The following is a 20,130-nucleotide window of genomic DNA, read 5'->3' on the forward strand; positions in this document are numbered from 1 at the left end:
TGTGCACATTAACCACTTCAGCCCCGGTAGGTTTTACCCTTTTTCCCGCTGATTGCCTCTCGCACGTTCCCTGCACCACGTGAAAAAAATCACATACGTGATTTTGCGCAGCCGGGCCGCCCTGCTGCAATATTTGTACAGTGGGCGGTCTGGAAGCGGTTAATGATTATTTTTTTCAGAAGCAGTAAAAAGCAATGACCATTTGTTTTGCTATAGCAACCAAACATCATCTTTCACTGATATAATTGGAAGTTTGTAATGGTACTTTTACACACCATCATTACTAATGCGTGCTTCTTTAGTGCATAAGCCTGTACCGATATACTCAAAGTTTTGGTGATACAGAATGAGACTGTGCCCCCTGCAGGATGATTGTGGAATTTCTATGTCTTCCTTCGTCTCCTGGAGAATAGCAATGTATTGACAGTGGTACATGGAATGTACTTAATCGCTAAGAACCTTTTCAAAAGGTCTGCTTGCCTCTATATAATGATGTCCAAGTGTTGGGTTTTTGTAAGCATTAGGTGACCCTGGAAAAGGCTTGACAGCTTTCCTGTAGAAGGCAATGTTCTGCCCTTTAGCATTGTATCTGCGTGTAACCACTCAGTACAAACTTGTTTGTAGAACATTGAGGCTGAATTACTAAAGAAGTTGATAATCTTTACTGACAAAAATTGTAGCTGTGTTGTGTTCACTTTAAATACCCAATCATGTGCAGATAAATGTATTGTTCACATGACTGTGATGGTTAATTGAAGTGAATCTTCTCCCAGCTTATAGAGTGAAGCAGTGCCGAGACAAGGTCATCTAGAGCCCAGGGCTAACATGTCAAACTGCGCCTCCTCAAGATGTATGAGCATTATGTGTTAGCAATAACTCCCACAAAAACACTGATCTGCATGCTTACCCCTAAGCAATAAATTTCCCCTCCTCCAAGTACAAATCCACCCTCCCAAAAAAGATCACTCTTCCTAGCACAAATCCTCTATCCCTAAAATGTCCCCTCCTAGTAGACATTATCTCGCTCCACTTAAAATCCCCCCCCCCCCAGCACAAATTCTCCCCAAATCCCCTACACAAATCTGTCTAAATCACCACTCCTGGCACCCCCCCCCTCCTAAAACAATATTTAGTCCCTACTACGCCCCAAATTACCCTTCCAACATAAATCCCCCTCCCCATCTCTATGTGGTGCTCCCCCACCTCACCTGGGCAGCCACTTCTCTTGCCCACCCCTTGTTTTGGCCCTGTAGTAAAGATTTTAAACTCCCTTGTAAACCAGCCTCATTGTCTCAAACAGGGAGTTGTGGCTCTTTAGCTTTACTGGAACTATTTTTACACAATTTTTTTTCTGAAAGTCAGACTAGATTTTAGTACAAATCTTCTATAACTGATGTGTAATTACTGCTGTGCTGTTATTCTTAAATCAGTATTAATACCAAAAAAAGATGATCTACTTGTACACAGTTACTATAGGATGCGGTATGTAAATATACATTGATCCAGGAAATTCATCATCTGATCTTCTCTGTTGGGTCAGGAAGGATTATTTTCCCTGGGGAAATCTTGTTTAGCTTTCCTCTGAACCTGACCTTCATTTTTGTTAGGGAGATAGTTTAAGTTTGTCTTTGCATGAACTTCCTCCCTAATCAGTAATGTGTAGATAAATTGCCTTTTATAATTGAAGCCCAGCGTCCGCCACATTGGCTACCTCAAATGAACGCAGCGTATTCCTCTTGGTAATCCAATAGTTTGTGCAGACTTCTGTCTGTTCTTGCTGATGAAAACATAATAGTAACTCAGAAGAAAATAAGCCTTCATTCCCCTTACATCAGCAGAAGGGAGGAGGACTGGAAAGGGCTAATATTGTCTTAACAGGAGTGCAATTTAAACTTGTCATTCGTCTCCTGTAGGAAGCGAACTCTGTGGTTCCATAGTTAATGTTCTCTCTCCATCTGGTTTGTATTTGGTGTCGGTTACATGCATATTCCCAGACCTGAGGTCAACATTCCCCCCTCCGTCTTTGTCTCCTTTTTTCTGAAAATCCCTGAATCTGCAGAAAATTAAAATGAGGATTTATTGTACAGGCTGGAGAAGGTGAGAACTTTGTTTTTGTGGGTACCATTCTAACTTGTTTTCCATATTCTGAGTCACCTCTGCTGGGCTATGTTTGGTAGTTTTCTGCTTCGTGTAAGTACTTTATATACTGTATTAGCTTCAAAGAACATGGCATTTATAGTACCGGTACTCAAATCTTTAAAATCCCCCTTAGTTTACCTATGTATTTCTGCGAATGTGTTTTTTTTTTCTTGAGCCCAATGCTAGCTGAAAGATGAAATCAGGCTTGCAGTAGGAGTGGCTGTTCTGTAAACAGGTAGGAAGCATGAAGCCCTTGTGAGGTTCACCATTAGTCTATAGAGCAGAGTTTAATGTTTTTGCTGCAAAGGGAAACATTGATTTGAATTGGACTCAGAAGAAGGTCACGGCCATTTACAAACTATTTTACAGGGCATGAAAAGGAAGTTCCACTTCTATGTACAATCTTTCCACAACCACTATATGGATTTCAGAAGATCTTAAAACCCAACTAGAGCCACAGTGTTTTTTAATTTAGTTTTAGACAGAGTAGGTAAAAGCTTGGAACCTCTCAGGCCTCGTACACACGACAGAGTTTCACCTCAGAATTCACAGAGAAACTCGGTCAAACCCGGATTCTGCCGAGAAACTCTGTCGTCTGTACACTTTTGGCCCGATGGAGCCGCCGAGGAACTCGTCGAGAAAATAGAGAACATGTTCTCTATTTTCTCGTTGTTCTATGGGAGAAGGCGGCCCGCTGAGCTCCTCGGCGGCTTCATCCCTGAACTCGACGTGTTTGGCACGTCGAGTTCCTCGGCCGTGTGTACGGGGCCTGAGATTTTACCAGACTTTGGCCATCCACAAGTAGGAACAAAAGATTGAATAAGGCCTAAATAGTTTTTTTCCTTACGAAAAGCACAATAGTGGTCATTGATGTCTACTACTTTCTAAGGATAGCTTTCTGATGGATATTTGCTTTTTTCTTCATCATGCAGAAGCCTACAGCTATAATTCAACTACTTGTAATGCTATACACTTTTAAAAAAAAAGTCCTTACAAAGACTTTTAAAGTGGGCCTTTCAGTATCTTGATACATCTGTCTGAATAAATCCCTTGCCTAGGGTTTGCCTAAATTTTGCCTAGGATGAGATAATGTCTTCAGTCTGCTACAGGCAGAAGGAATCATTTCCTCAGTCTCATCACCCTGATGTGAGCAGACTGCATTACTGTAACTTTTCAGCAAGTCATAAGGTGGGAGACTGCAGAAGGGAGTGATCTCTGATAACAACATGGGCAACTACAGTTCTGTGTGACGCGGCAAAACATTTATCACTGATCATGTTTTTTTTTTTATATTTGTTTATTGTTTTTAAAAAAAATAAAATAAAAAATTATTGTACAGGCATACGTAAACGGATAAATCTCAGGCATCAATCTTTGTATAGAAACAGTAGCCCGGCAGGGCTAATTAGTATTAAGAACCCTGATGGAGGAAAACATGAAGGAGGAAAACATGATGGAGGAAAACATGAACAAAAGGTGTAAAAGGGTAAAATATGTGGACCTCACAGAGCCCAACTTCATTGAGACTTAGAGCAATAAGCAGTAAAGAGACATTTGTTCTGCAATCACACCCACACACACACCTGGTCCCAGCAGATGAACAACCATTCAAACCCCACCTCCCCGGCCATGTTAGAAAAAGCACAAAGCCAACAACCGGGCACTCAACATCCTACAGACGCAGCACTCCAAACTGAGGACAGAATCCCACTATTGTTGGGAGAGCGGAGTGTTATTCCAGAAGGAGTCAGCAATATCAAGCCAGGGCTGCCAGATCTTAGTAAACCTTTTAGGACAGGCCCTGCCGTTGTAAATAAGTTTGAAAATGGGTATAACCTTATTTACCATACAATACAACGTTTAGCAGGCAGTGCTGGCACCAAAAGCAGCCCATTCAAGTGAATGGAGTCACATCGTAACTACCCCAAAACTGCATGTAATGCTTGGGGTTGCAGTGTGTTGCCAGCTTCCATGGGTTAAAGTAGGAATCCTCTAAGATGCCTTGAAGCCCGTGAAATGCCTCTGAAAAGGCATCCGCATCCACTGTGGGGCACTTTTCAGAAGGTTGGTAATGACAACCACAAACCTAAATGAGCCCTTAAACATTTGTATACACAGCCAAGAACTACAAAGACACCAGGAGCTACATGATTGCGTCAACGCTGAGGAAGCATTGGTTCAGGAAATAGATGTGACCCATGGGGATGCTGTGCCCAAGGACATCATATGACGTCCTGGACTTTCAGTGGAGATATCTGAATGATGCCTGCAGCTACAGGCATCATTCAGATATCCATCTTTTCAGCCGGCGATTCTGCACACCATAAGAATGATCATAGCGGCAGTTCCGCTGCTTTATCGTTCTTATAGGCGACGGGAGGGAACATTCACCCCTCCCGCCGTCATCCAGTGCTTCTCTGGGCTCTCCCGTGCCATCAGGGACCCGGAGAAATGATCTGCCGGCGCTGGATAGAAAGCATAGAGATGACTGGTGACCAGATGGTCACCAGTCATCTCTATGGCTGTCGGTGGCCGGGGCGTGACGTTATGAAGTTACGCCCAGGTACCCAGAAGTAAACAAAGAAGCAATCACGGCTGTCGGCATGAGATCAGTGAATTTTTTTTCGCGATCTCATGCTTTCCAGCCTGGAGGAGAGATGTGGGGTCTTATTGACCCTGCATCTCTCCATAAAGAGTACCTGTCTCGAACCAATCCTGTTACAAGGGATGTTTACATTCCTTGTAATAGGAATAAAAGTGATCACAAAAATATTTTTTTTTAAAAAGTGTAAAAATAAAAAAAGTAGCTCGCACTTAGAAGCGAACACACAAATAAGCCCCGCCCACATATGTAAACGCCGTTCAAACCACACATGTGAGGTATCACAGCGTGCGTTAGAGCGCCAGCAGCAATTCTAGCAATAGATCTCCTTGGTAACTCTAAACTGGTAATCTGTAAAAAAAATATGTAAGCGTCGCCTATGGAGATTTTTAAGTACTGAAGTTTGTCGCCATTCCATGAGTGTGCGCAATTTTACATGTTGGGTATCTATTTACTTGGCATAACATCATCTTTCACATTATACAAAAAAATTGAGCTAACTTTACTGTTTTGTTATGTTTTAATTCATAAAACCGAAAAAAAAAAAGGCATTTGAAAAATTATTGCGCAAATACCGTGCAAGATAAATATGACCGCCATTTTATTCCCTAGGGTGTCTGCTAAAAAACATATAGTGTTTGAGGGTTCTAAGTAATTTTCTAGCAAAAAGAATTATGATTTTTGCATGTAGGAGAGGAGTGCCAGAATAGGCCCGGCATTGAAGTGGTTAAATTGCTTGCACTTAAAAAATAAATAAATGTTTGTTTAAGGCCAGATTCACACTGCTGCACTGCATTTTTGGCCACAGCGCTCCTGTATGCGCAGTTCACGTGCGTTTTACATACATTTTTAGAAATGGTCCCATTGCCTTCTATTGGGTCAAGCCTTCTATTGGTATGCATGACTTTTTATGCGCTTTTAGAATACGCAGAACATTAAGTCAGTAGGGCCACTCCATGTAGAACACATGTAGACCACATATATACCTGCGTGTGGGTGGGACCTACTTCTCCCTGCACGCGTTCATCAAGTAGCGCGTTCATCCATGCCCAGGACCAGGTGGAGACTGTGGTCATGTGAAAAATGTAACATTAAGGCAGTTCCCCAACTTTAAGATGAGCCTTCACTGTTTGCAGTAATTAAAATACAGGGTCCCTCAGTGTCTTGTCCCATGTTATTACACACTGTAACACAGTATATGTTGCATTAGTAGGGATGTGCTGAGCCTGTGCCCACTCTACCAGCCCAGCATACCTCTGTTACAAAAATGCGGCCGAATAAACATCCAAATAGGTAAAAAGCACGATGGCAAGAACAAGCAGCTCAGCCCGACCGGTTTTGTCAGCAAAAAGACTTCTTGCGGGGCAGCTTGGCCATTGTACATAGCAAAATATAGTACCAGCATGTAAGAACCTTTACACTTGTAATTACGTCAAGGCTGATGTATTTTTTTCTTTCATATTTCATCAAATAGAAGAATTTTGCTTACATGAGCAGTAATCTGGCTTCTGCCAGGGAGTGCCTCTGGTCCATGTGTTATACATTGTGTTACAGGGAGAATAATGGGTGTTTATGAAGTATGATGTCTCCATTTCAGTATGCAGAGAGATATAAAAGGCCTTTGTTAAAAAAGATTCTTTCTGCACCCCCCAGACTCGCCTTTCAGCATAAATATATTTAACCAGCTATTTGAGGTATGTTCTTGTTGGCCCTTATCTGGCTCTTCACATACCTGCACCATCAAGATATGAAATATTTAATGTCCTTGCAGCTGAACAAAATTAGAGTTTCATGCAGATCGAAGTCACAGATGAGTTTGAAGTTAATTTGCTGGCTCTATATTTGCTTCTTATGTAGCAACAAGCAATTGTAACCTATCAATTCATTTTTAACTCTAAAGGCCTGTACACACGATGCAAATTTCGGAAGAGAATTGTCATGCGACGGCCTGTCACGAAATTCTTAGCGTTGGTATGCTCCTTTCATTTTTTGTAGAGCTGGATGGGCAGACTAGTACAATTTTGACGAACAGCAGCTCAACGTCTGATTTTCGGATGGTCAGTACAGAAATTGTCACACAAATGTCGAAAGTACAAACAAGTATGATCAGAATCCAGGAACAACCCGGAAGAGTTTGGTCTTGTAAACTACCGTTCATAATCTAGAATTAACATCCTGACGTGGCAATTGATGAAATGTCAAAATGCAGTGCACATGCTCATCTTCTTTAATGGGATAATAATGAAGCTGCGTTGCTGGTGATACTGATGTAGTTATGCTAAACATATTTTAAAAGGCATTTGTTTTGTAGTGATATAAATAATAATAATATTATGTTTTATTTTTTATTTTTTTACCACAACACCATTCTTCCTGAGTTTTTAAGATCAAACATACAACTATGTTGGTGTCCCTTGTTAATTTTTTTTATGTAACTGCCTATTCCCAAACTGACCTATAAGTTTCTATAGGGCGAGTGAGCGAGCCGTAAATTAATTTTTTTACCCTTTTTCCTGACAAACCGATCGGGATCTGGGAAAGGTAGGGGTTTTAGGGTGGGGAGAGTCACTAAGTGGAGATGCACTTATAGTTGGGGTTAAAGTTCATAGGTCAAAGGTCGGTTAGGGTTAGGTTTGGAACTTAGAGTTAGGGTTATGTTTAGGGTTAGGGTTTCCCCTTGAATAATAAGGCTAGGACTCAGGGATTGGAATAGGGACCTCCCCCAGAGGTCAAAGGTCAGAAGGCAGGTCCCCAGAGGTCAGTGGTTAAGAGGCGTGGCTGACCCACCCCCACCAAAGTGTATCGCCTCCCCCAACTAAGTTGGGGAAAGCGCTCACCAAACTTCTACAAACACGAAATTAGCAGAAGGGACCCAAAGGGTAGCGGTCGAGAAATGAACTTCTTCTTTATACTCTCGTAGTACGTCACTATGTTTGTGTTTGTGTAACGACAATTTGCAGATAGTTAGTATGCTAGACAAAATCCTGCACACACGCTTTTGACAAAAATCAGGCGCTCCGTCGTACGACAATCGAACCGTGTGTACGAGGCTTTAGTGGACAGAAACTGACAGCAAAGATTCAGAACACATGTCAGTAGAGTCCGATTCTAGGGTTAAAAGGACGCAAGAGGGCCCTCCACTTTCTTCAGGTACCTGGGCAGATCTGAAACGCACAGTTAACTGTTTTTAAAGCAAATGCCTAAATTCATAGATTAAATACTTAGAAGGGATCTGTTTTCCCTGACAAATGATATGCATTTATGTCCATCTAGTGCTGCAATTTGCACAACACTGCCACACAGCACAGCCCTCTCTGGCAAGGCAGAAGACCTGATTTTTACCTGCTCTATTGTAGTAACACTGACAGGTCTTGTCCCTTCCTCAGTCAGAGACTGGACAGTGAAAGTAGAAGCAGCACACAGAGGAGCTCATCTATCATTCTGCTTCCTTCTATCAGCATGTCCCTTGCTGTGTGCTGCTTCTCTCTCTCCCAGTCCTGGCTCTGCAAGACTCTGATACCAAGTCAAATTAGGTACTCATAATACTTGTCTTTAAAAAAAAATGATGTTTCTGGCAATTTAATGATTACAGGGCTGCATTAATGTGTGTTTAGCTAGTAATGCATATAAAGGTTAGCCCCCCCAAAGTGATATTTTAGTTCTAAGTGAAACCTAGTGCGCAGACCCTGCCAACAATGAGCCCTTACTGCTGTAGTACCTGTCCTGTGTGCTAACCTATTATGTCAACTTAACATCCAGGGAATTTTCAATTCCAAGGGAAGCCCTGTACATTACCTCTGCACAGGTAGAAGGGGCTGAACTTTGTTTTCTTTTTGTCACACCTCAGAATAACCAAAACAGCTGCACCATAGGATATATAGCAATATAACGGTCTAGTGAAAGATAAGGTTGCAAGTTGTGGGTGACACTTTATTCCACCTTCTGTCACAGTCTGTAAATGGTACAGTCTGTGTCCCATCTGGCCAGATTTCTGGGAGAGTTGTGCTGGCTCTGACACATTGCTGGAAACCCGAATTCCTTGTGAAAATAAGTCTGCTGTTGTGTGTCACTCAGGCTGTGACTCAGTTCCAGGCAAGCTGCCTAATTGAGAGCTCACTCTGGACCAAGTTTGTTTAATCAACATTTTGGAGAGCTCACAGGAGCTTGGAAAAACTGCTCCCCTCTGTTTTCACTGCTGGCTTCATCCTCCATGCTCTTCTCTCCTTGTGTGTGACTGTAATGGAGGAAAGGGGTCGTAGTTTAATACATGTGTCTGATCTAAAGAGAGCTGTTTAACTTCAGCCTTTATGGGTCACACTCAGCCAAGACTATGCTTAGTGAACAAAATTAACCGTTGCCTAACAATTCAGAAAATCCTATACCTGAACTTGACAGCCATGATATACCTAATTAAAACCCAGTTGGTTTTCCTAATCTGTTCCCACACATTTTTGCCAAGTTTAGTTGGCTGATATTTTTTAAACACATTTTTTTTAGTTTTAATGCTGAAATATTTTCTTTTAAAACCATGTACCCACTTTCATTAAGGGGTATCAGTCCAGTTTCTTTTGCTGTCGCTAGCTAACCTCATATTTTGGACTTCACTATCTGTGAGAATACAATTTTCAATGCATTGATGAAAGGATTAGGTTTTTATTTAATAGGCAATTTTATTAGCATTTGCATTATTTTACTTTGTATGAGTTAAACCATTCACCTTGGTAAGGTGTATCAACTTATCTGCCCTCACAAGGTTGCATGTAAACCCTCACTTTTGGGGCTGCAGTTGTAAAAGATCCCACTGCCTGCTAGCCTTAGGCTTATGTTTCTAGAAAAAGGATCCCTCTTTATGTCTCATTTTTAATCACTCACCTGTTACTGCAAGGTGTGGAGTCTGGGATAAAAATATTAAGGGTATCTAAACTCACAAAGGGCCCCCACACTTGCAGCCTTTTTTTCCACGGATGCTGGCCCATGTGCATCTTGTATCAGGCTTGAGTTGTTGGGGGACAGTGCAATGGGGGATTTAGCCAGCCATCTGTGAAGACACTCATGTTCATTTTTTTAAAGGAGTTACTGTGCTGTATCTTCATATATCATCAAATGAACATTGGTTTTGCAATTCAGAATGCTGCATTTTTGTATTGGTACTAATGTAATACATAATTAGATGTGCTAGAAAATAATACATTTGTGTATGAGATGAGAAAAGATTATTGTAAGTACCCTTCATTTTCTTGCATGGTGGGACTCCATGCCTCACTGTTCATCTCTTTTGTCTTTTTAGGGAGACATTCAGCAACTCCTTATTGTTCCGGACCATCGAGCTGCCTTTGATTATTGTGAACACTACAGTCCTGACTGTGACACTGCTGTCCCTGATACCCCCCAGTCTCAGGACCCCAACCAGGATGAGTATGTAAGTACCAAAGCATGGCTAATGAAAGCATGGCAGAATGAAAGGTATGAGAAGTGGGGTTTACCATTTAGATCCTATCTCAAAGGCATAGAAAAATTAAGGACCTGTATATATCATCTTTTGAAGTGTGAATTACTTTAAGGTTGTTTGTATTTTTCTCCAGATTTCATTGTTGACCACAATTCTGTATTCATTGGCGTTGTTGGGTCTTTGTTGCATGGAATAAAGTAGTAGAATCTCGGTAAATAATGTCCGATGATAGAATAGCCGATTCACTAAAACTGTAGATAATGATAATTTAGCTTAATGATACTATGTTCACTTTTGAAAACCCAGTCATACACAAGGGAAATAAAAACCAAACAGGATTTTTGCTTAGACATGATTGGATTGAGGTCCGCAGCTTTATTTTATTTACTGGCCATCACTTTGCAACATGAACATTGTCTATTCCCACTTTAGATTTATAAGGTATATCAATGATGGAGCAGAGTGGTTTGGTTTATTGCTTGCTATGTAATATTGTAGTGTCTGTGACACATGGTGTAGAGATAGTGCTAATGTGGTAGGGATGTGGGGCGAGTAGCAGGGGTACTTTTTGTGGCTAGCAGCTTATGGCTGTTACATTTAAAGTTAAGTTTAAGGTATATATTCCTAAATTAAATGGCTTAATTTTATTTTTGTGTTGAAACTTTTTTGGCTGGGATAGTAGGCTTTTGGTGGGTTGAATATGAGATTCTAAATTTCATACACAACACTATTAAGTTGCAAGATTATGCCAAGTTGATCAAAGTGTACAGCAGGGGGCACAGGATTTTTGGAGGTGCACCTCTTATTTCAGACACTCTTTTTTTCATATTTAGCAATACCCTGAGGCTGCAGAAGGAGATGAAGGCTATTACTACGAATATCCATACTATGAAGAAGAGAACGATAAAACTCCAACTGTAAAGCCCGCACAAGCCAATGTTGAGGAGGCAGTAAGACCGCAACCAGACTTTGAAGAGGTACGCCAACCCCCAACCCCCCCCCCCCCATATCACTTGACATTTTCCTTAGCTTCCTCTCTTTATTTAATGTACGTGTTGTTATTTAACCCAGATAAATTACTGAAATCATGTTCGAATCACATTATAAAAAGTCACGTTTTGTAGCCATAAACAGAATTCACTCTGGCCAGAATTCAGAGCTTATCTGAGTGTCTGATAAAGTAGAAAATTATAACTTGAAAGACATCTCTGCTGCTATGAAACATCAGTTATCTTGAGCAATATTTACATGCACTATGCTACTTTTATAAAATGTAGGTAGACAATCTACAGAGCCAACATCATGTGCACACTCGGGCTGAAATGCTGTATGTGATGTAAAAAAGTGCAGATTGGGTTTGATTTTCTAAAGGGAAATAGGCTGTTTACTTTGCAAGGAAATGTTCAGTTGGCTTAGTGAATGTGGTGAAACTTCACATGCAAGGAAAATAAAATAAAAAAAAAGACTATGTTTTATTGTAAGTGGTTGATGGACGCCAGAATCTGGATCGAGATTTGACCTATTCTGCTAGGAGTCAGCAGCTGCAGCGCTAAAAAGTGTATTCTGAGGAGGAGTCCTGCTGTCAGAATACAATAACACAACGAGGAGTATTCCTCCATCCACCTCGCTAGTGAGGATGGGGAAAATCCATTTGTACTCAGAGTCTCAGGTAACCGTGCTAGGGAAAGGTCTGAGGGGAAACAGGGAAATTGACCTGAGGTGTGCCGGGGTCACGTGGTCGGTATGCCTAAAAGGGGTCATACCCAAGTAGAAGTAAAAGAAGAAATAGCAAGAAAAAAGGGGATGGGTGGGTGGGACACAAGAAAATCGTCGCCCAGAAGGAGGAAGGAGGGTGGGTTTAAATACCTCCCGACTCCTCCTACAAATACAGGCTGACCTGCGGTCAGCCTTACACTTGTTTTGTTTTTTCCTCTTTTTGAAGAATGCTGGCTGATCAAAAAAAATAATGTTTTTCCATTACCAGGCTTAGATTGAAGAAGAATATGTACTGATTGTTCTCTTCCTTTAGGAGACCCCAGCACCCACAGAAGCTCCAGTTGTAATTACTGAAGCAGCAAGAGTTAGGATTGAAGAGAACAGTGAAGCCAACCCCAGCCCAACAACATATGAATATAACTATGGTGTGCATGAGGATTACTACTCCCCACAACCCGACGAAGATGTAAACTACTCTGAGGTGGATGAAAGAGAGGAGGGGACCAACGTGGATGAAGGATCCATTGACAGAACTGTCGAGGTCATCACCAGCACTGTGACCGCAGTCAACAACGTAAGTGTGTCCGTCCCAATTGTGCGTCTGATCAATTCAGCATATTTGGCAAGGTTCATTCATTGGTCTTATACAAAATATAATCATCACGTATCTCACACAGCAAGTGAGGGAAACTGAAAATCATGGTAGTAATCATTTCTAAATTAACACATTAAATAAACTTTAATTTCATATTAAGCCAATAAACCGTAACGTCTTTTGTCACTGACAATAATCATCTAGATTTTCTAGTCAAGCTATTCACTGCAACTTAAGGGTCGGCTCTCCCCAGCATGGATATTTTCCCTATCCAAATATTAGTTTCAGCCATCTGTGATATGTATAATTTCAAAAATAAAATTAGTCCAACTATGAGAGTGATCCTACTTACTACTGTAGATGGGGATGGAGATGCAAACTACTGTGGGAAAATATCACAATTTTAATCAATGTGGGAGGGGCTGTGACACAAACTACTGCTGGAGGATCTCACCCTTGTGGGAAGGGCAGAGATGCCAGATTCCAAGGGTTCATAGGAGATATGTAAAGCGGAACTTTACCTATAACAACTTGATAAAAAATAACATTCTTTAGCAAGAAACATACATTCCACATTAATAAATGTGCTACCAAAATGAGTGGGTGCTGTAAATTGCCTCCAGAATTGGTCTTGTTTCTTCCTGCTGGAGGCTGCCATTTTGATTTGCATCCTGGAATATTGGAGTGTGCTCAACCAAACTGTCAAATGGCTGGTGTCATAAGTGATCACATGTGCAACACCATGGCAGTTGAAGATCAAAAAGAACCAGGGTTTAATTCCGCTTTAAGGCTGTTAGCAGATCGGCCTCTACAAACTCATCAGTGCCAGAAAAGTCTAAAAATAGAGAGCAACTGAGCATGTGCAGAGCAGGGTGAGACAGTATATTACTGGATTTTTAATGTTTTACATTGCTATACCTGCAAAAGGGGTCAGCCTGAAGTGATCTAGTATGACTTAATTTTCTGACTAAAGTTCCACTTTAAATCCATAAATGTTATCCAAAACTGCAGCTTCCCTTTTACGTGTCGCATTGTGTGGGGTGGGTATTTACAGCTGTTTCATCAACTTTGAAGGTATATTTGGCTCAGTTCACCAGAACATAAGGCATGCAATATGTTCAATACTGTGAGTTATTTTAAGCATTATTTTTCAGCTCACTGGAGGCATTATCACACAAATCAGAGTTAACTGCACACACATTTTTATTGATTTTTTTACTTTAGAAGTCAATGCATGGGTTATTGATCCTGAAAATAATAGTAGTTTGAGGCTTTTAATAATGGAGTTTCAATGAGGACAGCAGTAAGGCCGGGTTCACATTTGTGCGGCTGCTTTTAAACCTGGGATCCGGTGCGTTTCTTTTCACTGGTTCAGGTGCAATTCAGGTCCAAATTTTGCCTGAATTTGCACCCAAAAATGCATAAGACCCTTTCAGAAACCACACCGCGGCTGCCTAAGACATGTGTGAACGGGCTCCATTGAGAGAAGGTCACATTCGCATGTTATGCGAATTGGATGTGGTGAATCCAATTCGCACATATTTGAACCCAGCCTAAGTGTGTCTTTTCTAATGTGATTATGTATGTAGATTTCTAGCCCATTCATCCATCTATGCTAACAGCGTAAATGGGAAAAATCCCTTGCTTTGCTACTGTATTCTTGACAGCTAGCGTGGCTTGCTGTCAAACTGCCCATGCAGTGCCTGCAACTGATTGGACACATTTCCCACATGCTTCTTTTACTAAAGTCGAATGACCAAAACATTTTTAGGAGATAAAACAAGAAATCATAATTTGTCCATCTTGGTTAATTGCGGCTCTTGTCTCCTCTTAGGGTACATCGGTGAGTGGTGCAGGAAGCTCCAGACATGAAGGAAATGTCGATGGTGATTTTACAGAGGAGACCATAGCCACCTACGATCAGTCTTATTCTGACCTGGACTACGATGTGGACAAACAAGAAGAGGATCTGAAAGAATCGGCTGTCATTGTGCCACACTACGAGGTAACTACAAGTTAGTCTTCCACTGAAAATGTGTGCCGTCACTGAATCATCACTCAATGCATCTCCATTGCATCTGTGATCCCTGTGATATATGAACAGAAATAAAGGTCATGAGCGACACCTGCAGACTAGAAGGTGGCATTGCACTAGGTGAAAGTAAAATCAGAGCAGAAATGCATAATAATAAAATATGTGTTTACCAACCAATTCCTACTTTGTAATTGCCAAAGATTAGGAATTTTTTTTTAATTTAAAGCAATGAGATTTAGGAGTGTCCCCCCTCCCCTCATGCAGAAAAAAGTATTAACCCTTTTTTGGATTTGTGACTCATCTGTATTTTATTTAAGTTGTGTGTGCCCTATATTGTAGTAGACATACACCGATCAGCCAAAACGTTATGGCCACCCATCTAATATTTATTAGATCCCCCTTTTGCCACTAAAACAGTCCCTTTTTCTGCCAAAATAGTCCAGACCAGTCAAGGCATTGATGCCACTAGACCTCTGAAGGTATTCTGTGGTATCTGGCACCAGGCTGTCAGTAGCAGATCATTCAAGTCCCTTAATTTGCGAGGTGGGTCCTTCATGGATTGTACTTGTTTTTCCAGCACATCCCACAGATGCTCGATGGATTTAGATCTAGAGAATTTGGAGGCCAGGTCAACACCTCAGACTAGTTCTTGAAAAGACACAAGAGGGCGCCAACTAAGTGCAATATTAGTGGATATTTAATAGCATAAAATGAAAAGACAAATGCAAACTTACAAGGTAAAATCAAGAAAAGCTTATCTCCAACCATATAGATGGCGTGTGGCTGGTACTCCTAGATATAACAGCTGGGAGCTGCCTAATAGATCACACCGACTTTTAAATGCTAATGAAATGAGATAAACAATGGTCTTGAATTAAGCTGTCGGTGGTTAAATAATTGTGGCTGAGCGGTAGTATGGTGTATTTTTCATCATTTGTTAGCATTGGAATATATGTGTATATTGGTGCTTTTCTGCATCATTCTGCCTTCATGTTCTGAGTATTTAAAGTGGTATTAAACTCAAAAGCAAACATTTATTATATTGCAGCTTACCTATTCTAAGATGTGATGGCTACATTTGTTTTTGTTTTTTTTAAGGCTTTTTTCCTTTATTTCTGTGACTGTCAAGTCAATTCTGTTGTTTTCCAACAGAACAAGCTCTCCAGCAAATGTAGCAGTTAAAATATTGAGACAAAACATTTACCACTGACGGGATTGCTTGCAATGATCAGCTTGTATTTATTCATACTTCACCATTATCCCAAACAAAAAAAACTGTTGCTGTAACTTCCTGCGTAACTGTAATGTGAGTTTGGCTTTAATTTGTGAGTGTATCTGCTATTCCATCTAACACTTGGCCCTCACTATTATATTGTAAACTCTCAAGAGCAGGGCCCTTCTAATCCTCTTGCATTTAATTGTATTGTTGCTGTACTGCCCCCCTTTATATTGTGAAGCGCTACGCAAACTGTTGGTGCTGTATAAATCCTATATAATATTAGTAATAACAACACTCTCCTCCCCCCCAGAATGACAATGCTGCTGGCCCAAGGTGCCCCTGTGTTCCTTCATCCAGAGTGGGTGTACTCTAATATGTACATTCAAATAACGTGTCAAACTTAACCTTATTTACATAAAGTCCACCAATTAGAATAAAAGTGAAAAGCCATAAAGTGAACTTGAAAATGTATCGATCCAATTTCAATCAGTGCACTCACCCAGTGCTCCCCCCAGGATAGATATAGCAAATATATCTGCTTACCAGTTATTAAGACCTCCCAATGTCTATATGCACATTAGTGAGAATACACCCCTCACTACGGGTATAACCGCCTTAGTTGTTCAGCCGACTTGATTGGATTCCAAAGATATATTCCCCACAGCTATATCCCTCCACTCCAGAGTCTGATCACACGGTAAAGCATCTGAAAGAAGAAGATAGACTCATTGCGCAACATTCGTTTAAAAGCACACAAGAGTTTCCTTACAGCAAAATTGATAAAAATAGGCTTAAATAGAAACACTTGTTCATCCAGCACACTCCACGGGGCTCCAATGTCACCGATGCTCTTTGCCTAACCTGACATATGTTTCGTCCAATGGGACTTCTTCTGTGCCCCCATATAGCACAGCATACAATAGACAATTGCTTGTATGTGGCAGATAACTACTGACATGGAGGTAAGTATTGCAGAGGACTGTATGGGTCCTGTCCCTAGTGTGGAAGAGAGACAGATGAAGAGGCCAACATGGAGAATGATAAGCAGGGAGACTACACTTTTTGGAATTATTTTGGGCAGCCCCTATGCTGGTAGGCTAGTCTCTCTCTCTCTCTCTCTAGTATGGTATAAACTGCTTCTTGCCATTGTGACATGGTAGGGGGACAGGGAGACAGCCATCTCTGTGCTATAAGTTAACAAGCAAAGAAAAGCACATGTATTAGTATTAATTTAATAAAAGGTTGTACAGCGTCTTCAGGTATGATGCTCAGGAGTGCTACTTTAGGATCAAAATGTAGTGGCACAGAACATAGTTCCTAAATACTGTAGTTTAAAAGATTCTAGATCTATAGCTGTGTCATTTAGGACAGCACTTTATATTACATTTTAGGTTTTAGATTTAATACCACTTTAAAGAGACTGGACTGAGTAGAGAGTGCGCCCTTGGGAGCCAGCCTGAGTCTTAACGCGTATGTGAATTGCACTGAATTTTTTTTTTTTTTCCGGACAGTAAGACAGACCTTGAGATTTATTGTTTTGATTGCTATCTGTATGACATCAGAATGTATTTTGCAGACTTCTGGAGGTGTTCGTGGTGAGAAGGGACAGAAAGGGGAGCCAGCCATCATTGAACCTGTAAGTCTCCTATTTAATTCTTTTTTTTAAAGTACATAATAATTAAAATAATATTTGCTAACCTGGCAACTTGTTTCACAAGGGGTCCATACACGCCATTCTGGTGCAGTTATGCATGTGTGTTGCAGTAAGGCAGCCTGTTCACTTGAAGGAGTTGCCTCATGCACTTAAACACACCAATAAGGTGCATGTACCATTTCTGGTAGAACACTGCAATGCAGTACACATTCGTCTTTCGTCAAGATGCATACATGTTCTCATCTAAGCTGGCTGCACACATTCATTACATTGTCTTTTAGGTTTGCCAAAAAAGTAGGTATTGCAAGTGCCCACCATAACAGTCTATTAAATTTACATCCAGTCAGGTATGCCCTTGCACTACATAGTTTGTTGGTACAATAGGAATGTCTTTAGACTGAATGTTGGGGTTTCCTACTGATTTAGTTCAGTATGTAAAATTTAAATGTTTATTAAAGCCTGGTTTTATATTGAAAACATTGTAGATTCTCAATTAAAACAATGACAGGAGACAAAAAGATATTATACAACTCACAAATTTTTCATGTTGGGTTTTTGCTGGAAGTGATTGGGCTACACACACACAAACAGTACCCTCTTTTGGTCAGTGAAGGTAATACTCCTGCACTAAAGATAACGTTTCACATCTGGTCAATGCCCATTTCTGCTAACCTGTTAAAGAACTCCAGAACAGTTGCAAAGTTCTGCAGTACTGATGTAAAAAGTGGGGGCTTTGCATCTCTTTGGTAATGATGATGTTAAACCCGTATTGATGACCCCCCCCCCCCCATACACACAACCCTACCACACCAATGTAAACATTCTGCTCCTGTTTGTATGTCAATAGTTTTTCCAGATGTCTGAAAATCCAAACAGCATCAGGAGAAGGATAAATATTGGCCAGGGACCCAGATGTTTTTCTTGTGATTAGACATTGCATCCACTTAGGAGATGGTCCAGTGTTCACTGCAACTACGAGCATCTTCAAGTGATTGTTCTACAAGGAGGTCTGAAATTTTCAGGGATCCTATTCCAGCCTAGAACTTCTTTACTGAAAATGGAGGAAACGGAAGTATGTCCGAAATGCATACCTCCACTGATGAAGTTCTTCTATTAATCTTGACCTTTTTTCAGAAAAGTGATTACTGCAGTGTATTTGGCAGCTACTTAAGAAACATTATGAAATTTATTTGAGACGTTTTTGATACATGTGACACAATCTAACTCCATACAGTCCATTTAAAACTCACCTACAAACTGGTATTGTTTCCAATAATATTGAATAAAAAATAGGTTATTAAAGTGTACACATACTGTAGACTATATACCGTATTTATCGGCGTATAACACGCACAGGCATATAACACGCACTTTAACTTTAAGAGGGAAGTTTCAGGAAAAAAAACTTCCACGGCCCCCTGCGTATAACACGCAGGTACAGTTTACCCTCTATCTTCAGGGTAAAAAAGTGAGTGTTATACGCCAATAAATACAGTATATATATTAGTTTTGGGATACAGTAGTGAATGGTTAAAATGCACAACATTCTTTCAACTAAATAGCTGTCCCCATCGGAAGATAAACCCTAATTTCTTATTTAGGCGTTCACCTAATATTTTTGGATTCAAAATGTTGGATTTCCCATCGTCACCAAGACAAATGGAGAGACTAAAGCTTGTAAGAGGTTCTAACTCCTCCACAATCTAGCAAACTACCATCTGTGCTGAATTGTAAAAGGATACCTTATTATGCATTCAATAAAGTAAAAAAAAAAAAAAAAAAAAAGAGTATGTAAATGGAATTTCGCCTTGCATCTCTCTCCTAGATGGGAAATCCTCGGTAAACTTTAACAATTAAACAAGCATAGAGTGCACCACTTTAATATATATTCCTCAATAAAATATTATTCCATTAAATAGTATACTCACAAGAAAACTAGGTAAGCTTGGGTATCATAAACCCAATGTATCTGACCAACAGACATAGCTTTGTGACTGTTAGGCCCCGTACACACGACCGGATCTATCCGCTCAAACTGGTCCGACGGACCAGTTTCAGCGGACAAATCCGATTGTGTGTAGGCCCGACCGGACAATTGTCCGGCGGATCGGACAGTTTCCAGTGGACAAAAATTTCTTAGCCTGCTAACAAATCTGTCCGCTGGAAACCTGTCCGTCGGACACGTTCGGTCGTCTGTACAGACTCACCGGACACGTCCGACCGACCGCCATCCCTCGCATGCGTCGTACTGATTCGACGCATGCGTGGAAGCTTTGAACTTCCAGGGCCGCCCACGTCGCCGCGTCATCGTCGCGGCCACGTCCCTGCGTATTGTTTACGCGCGGATTTCTGTCTGATGGTGTGTACAACCATCAGACAGAAATCTCCGGGCGGACATGTCCGCTGAAAACGGTCCAGCGGACCGTTTTCAGCGGACTGTCCGTCCGTGTGTACGAGGCCTAAGAAAGTTTAGGGTTGTGGGAGGACCCCAACCATATTGTTGTGATCTTTCCCCAGCCTGGTTTGGCTCTGTAATTTCAGCCGACAGTGGACTTCAGCCCATTGTCTGCTGAAAACGGATCACAGGAGTGCAGAATTTACAGCGCTCCTGTGATCCACAAGCGAAGTACAGCCAAATGCGCTTTACATTTACTGAATAATTCCAGTGGAAGGTCAGAGATTTCTGATCTATTGAAGATTTTGTGGGAATTGAAACTATAG

At 41.0% G+C, this 20,130-nt stretch overlaps 1 protein-coding gene across 2 annotated transcripts in view; it reads left to right on the forward strand.

Moving 5' to 3' along the window:
• COL5A1 (collagen type V alpha 1 chain) overlaps positions 1–20,130 on the forward strand; it is a 255,317-nt gene that overhangs the window by 83,259 nt on the left and 151,928 nt on the right. For both annotated transcript variants that reach the window (XM_040324092.1, XM_040324091.1), the window contains exons 5-9: positions 10,029–10,160; positions 11,024–11,167; positions 12,220–12,480; positions 14,336–14,506; positions 17,332–17,391. In XM_040324092.1, coding sequence (XP_040180026.1) covers positions 10,029–10,160; positions 11,024–11,167; positions 12,220–12,480; positions 14,336–14,506; positions 17,332–17,391 — 768 coding nt within the window. The remainder of the gene's footprint in view (positions 1–10,028; positions 10,161–11,023; positions 11,168–12,219; positions 12,481–14,335; positions 14,507–17,331; positions 17,392–20,130) is intronic.

Source organism: Rana temporaria, chromosome 9 (assembly GCF_905171775.1).
Source record: "Rana temporaria chromosome 9, aRanTem1.1, whole genome shotgun sequence".
In the NCBI taxonomy this organism is placed as follows: domain Eukaryota; kingdom Metazoa; phylum Chordata; class Amphibia; order Anura; family Ranidae; genus Rana; species Rana temporaria.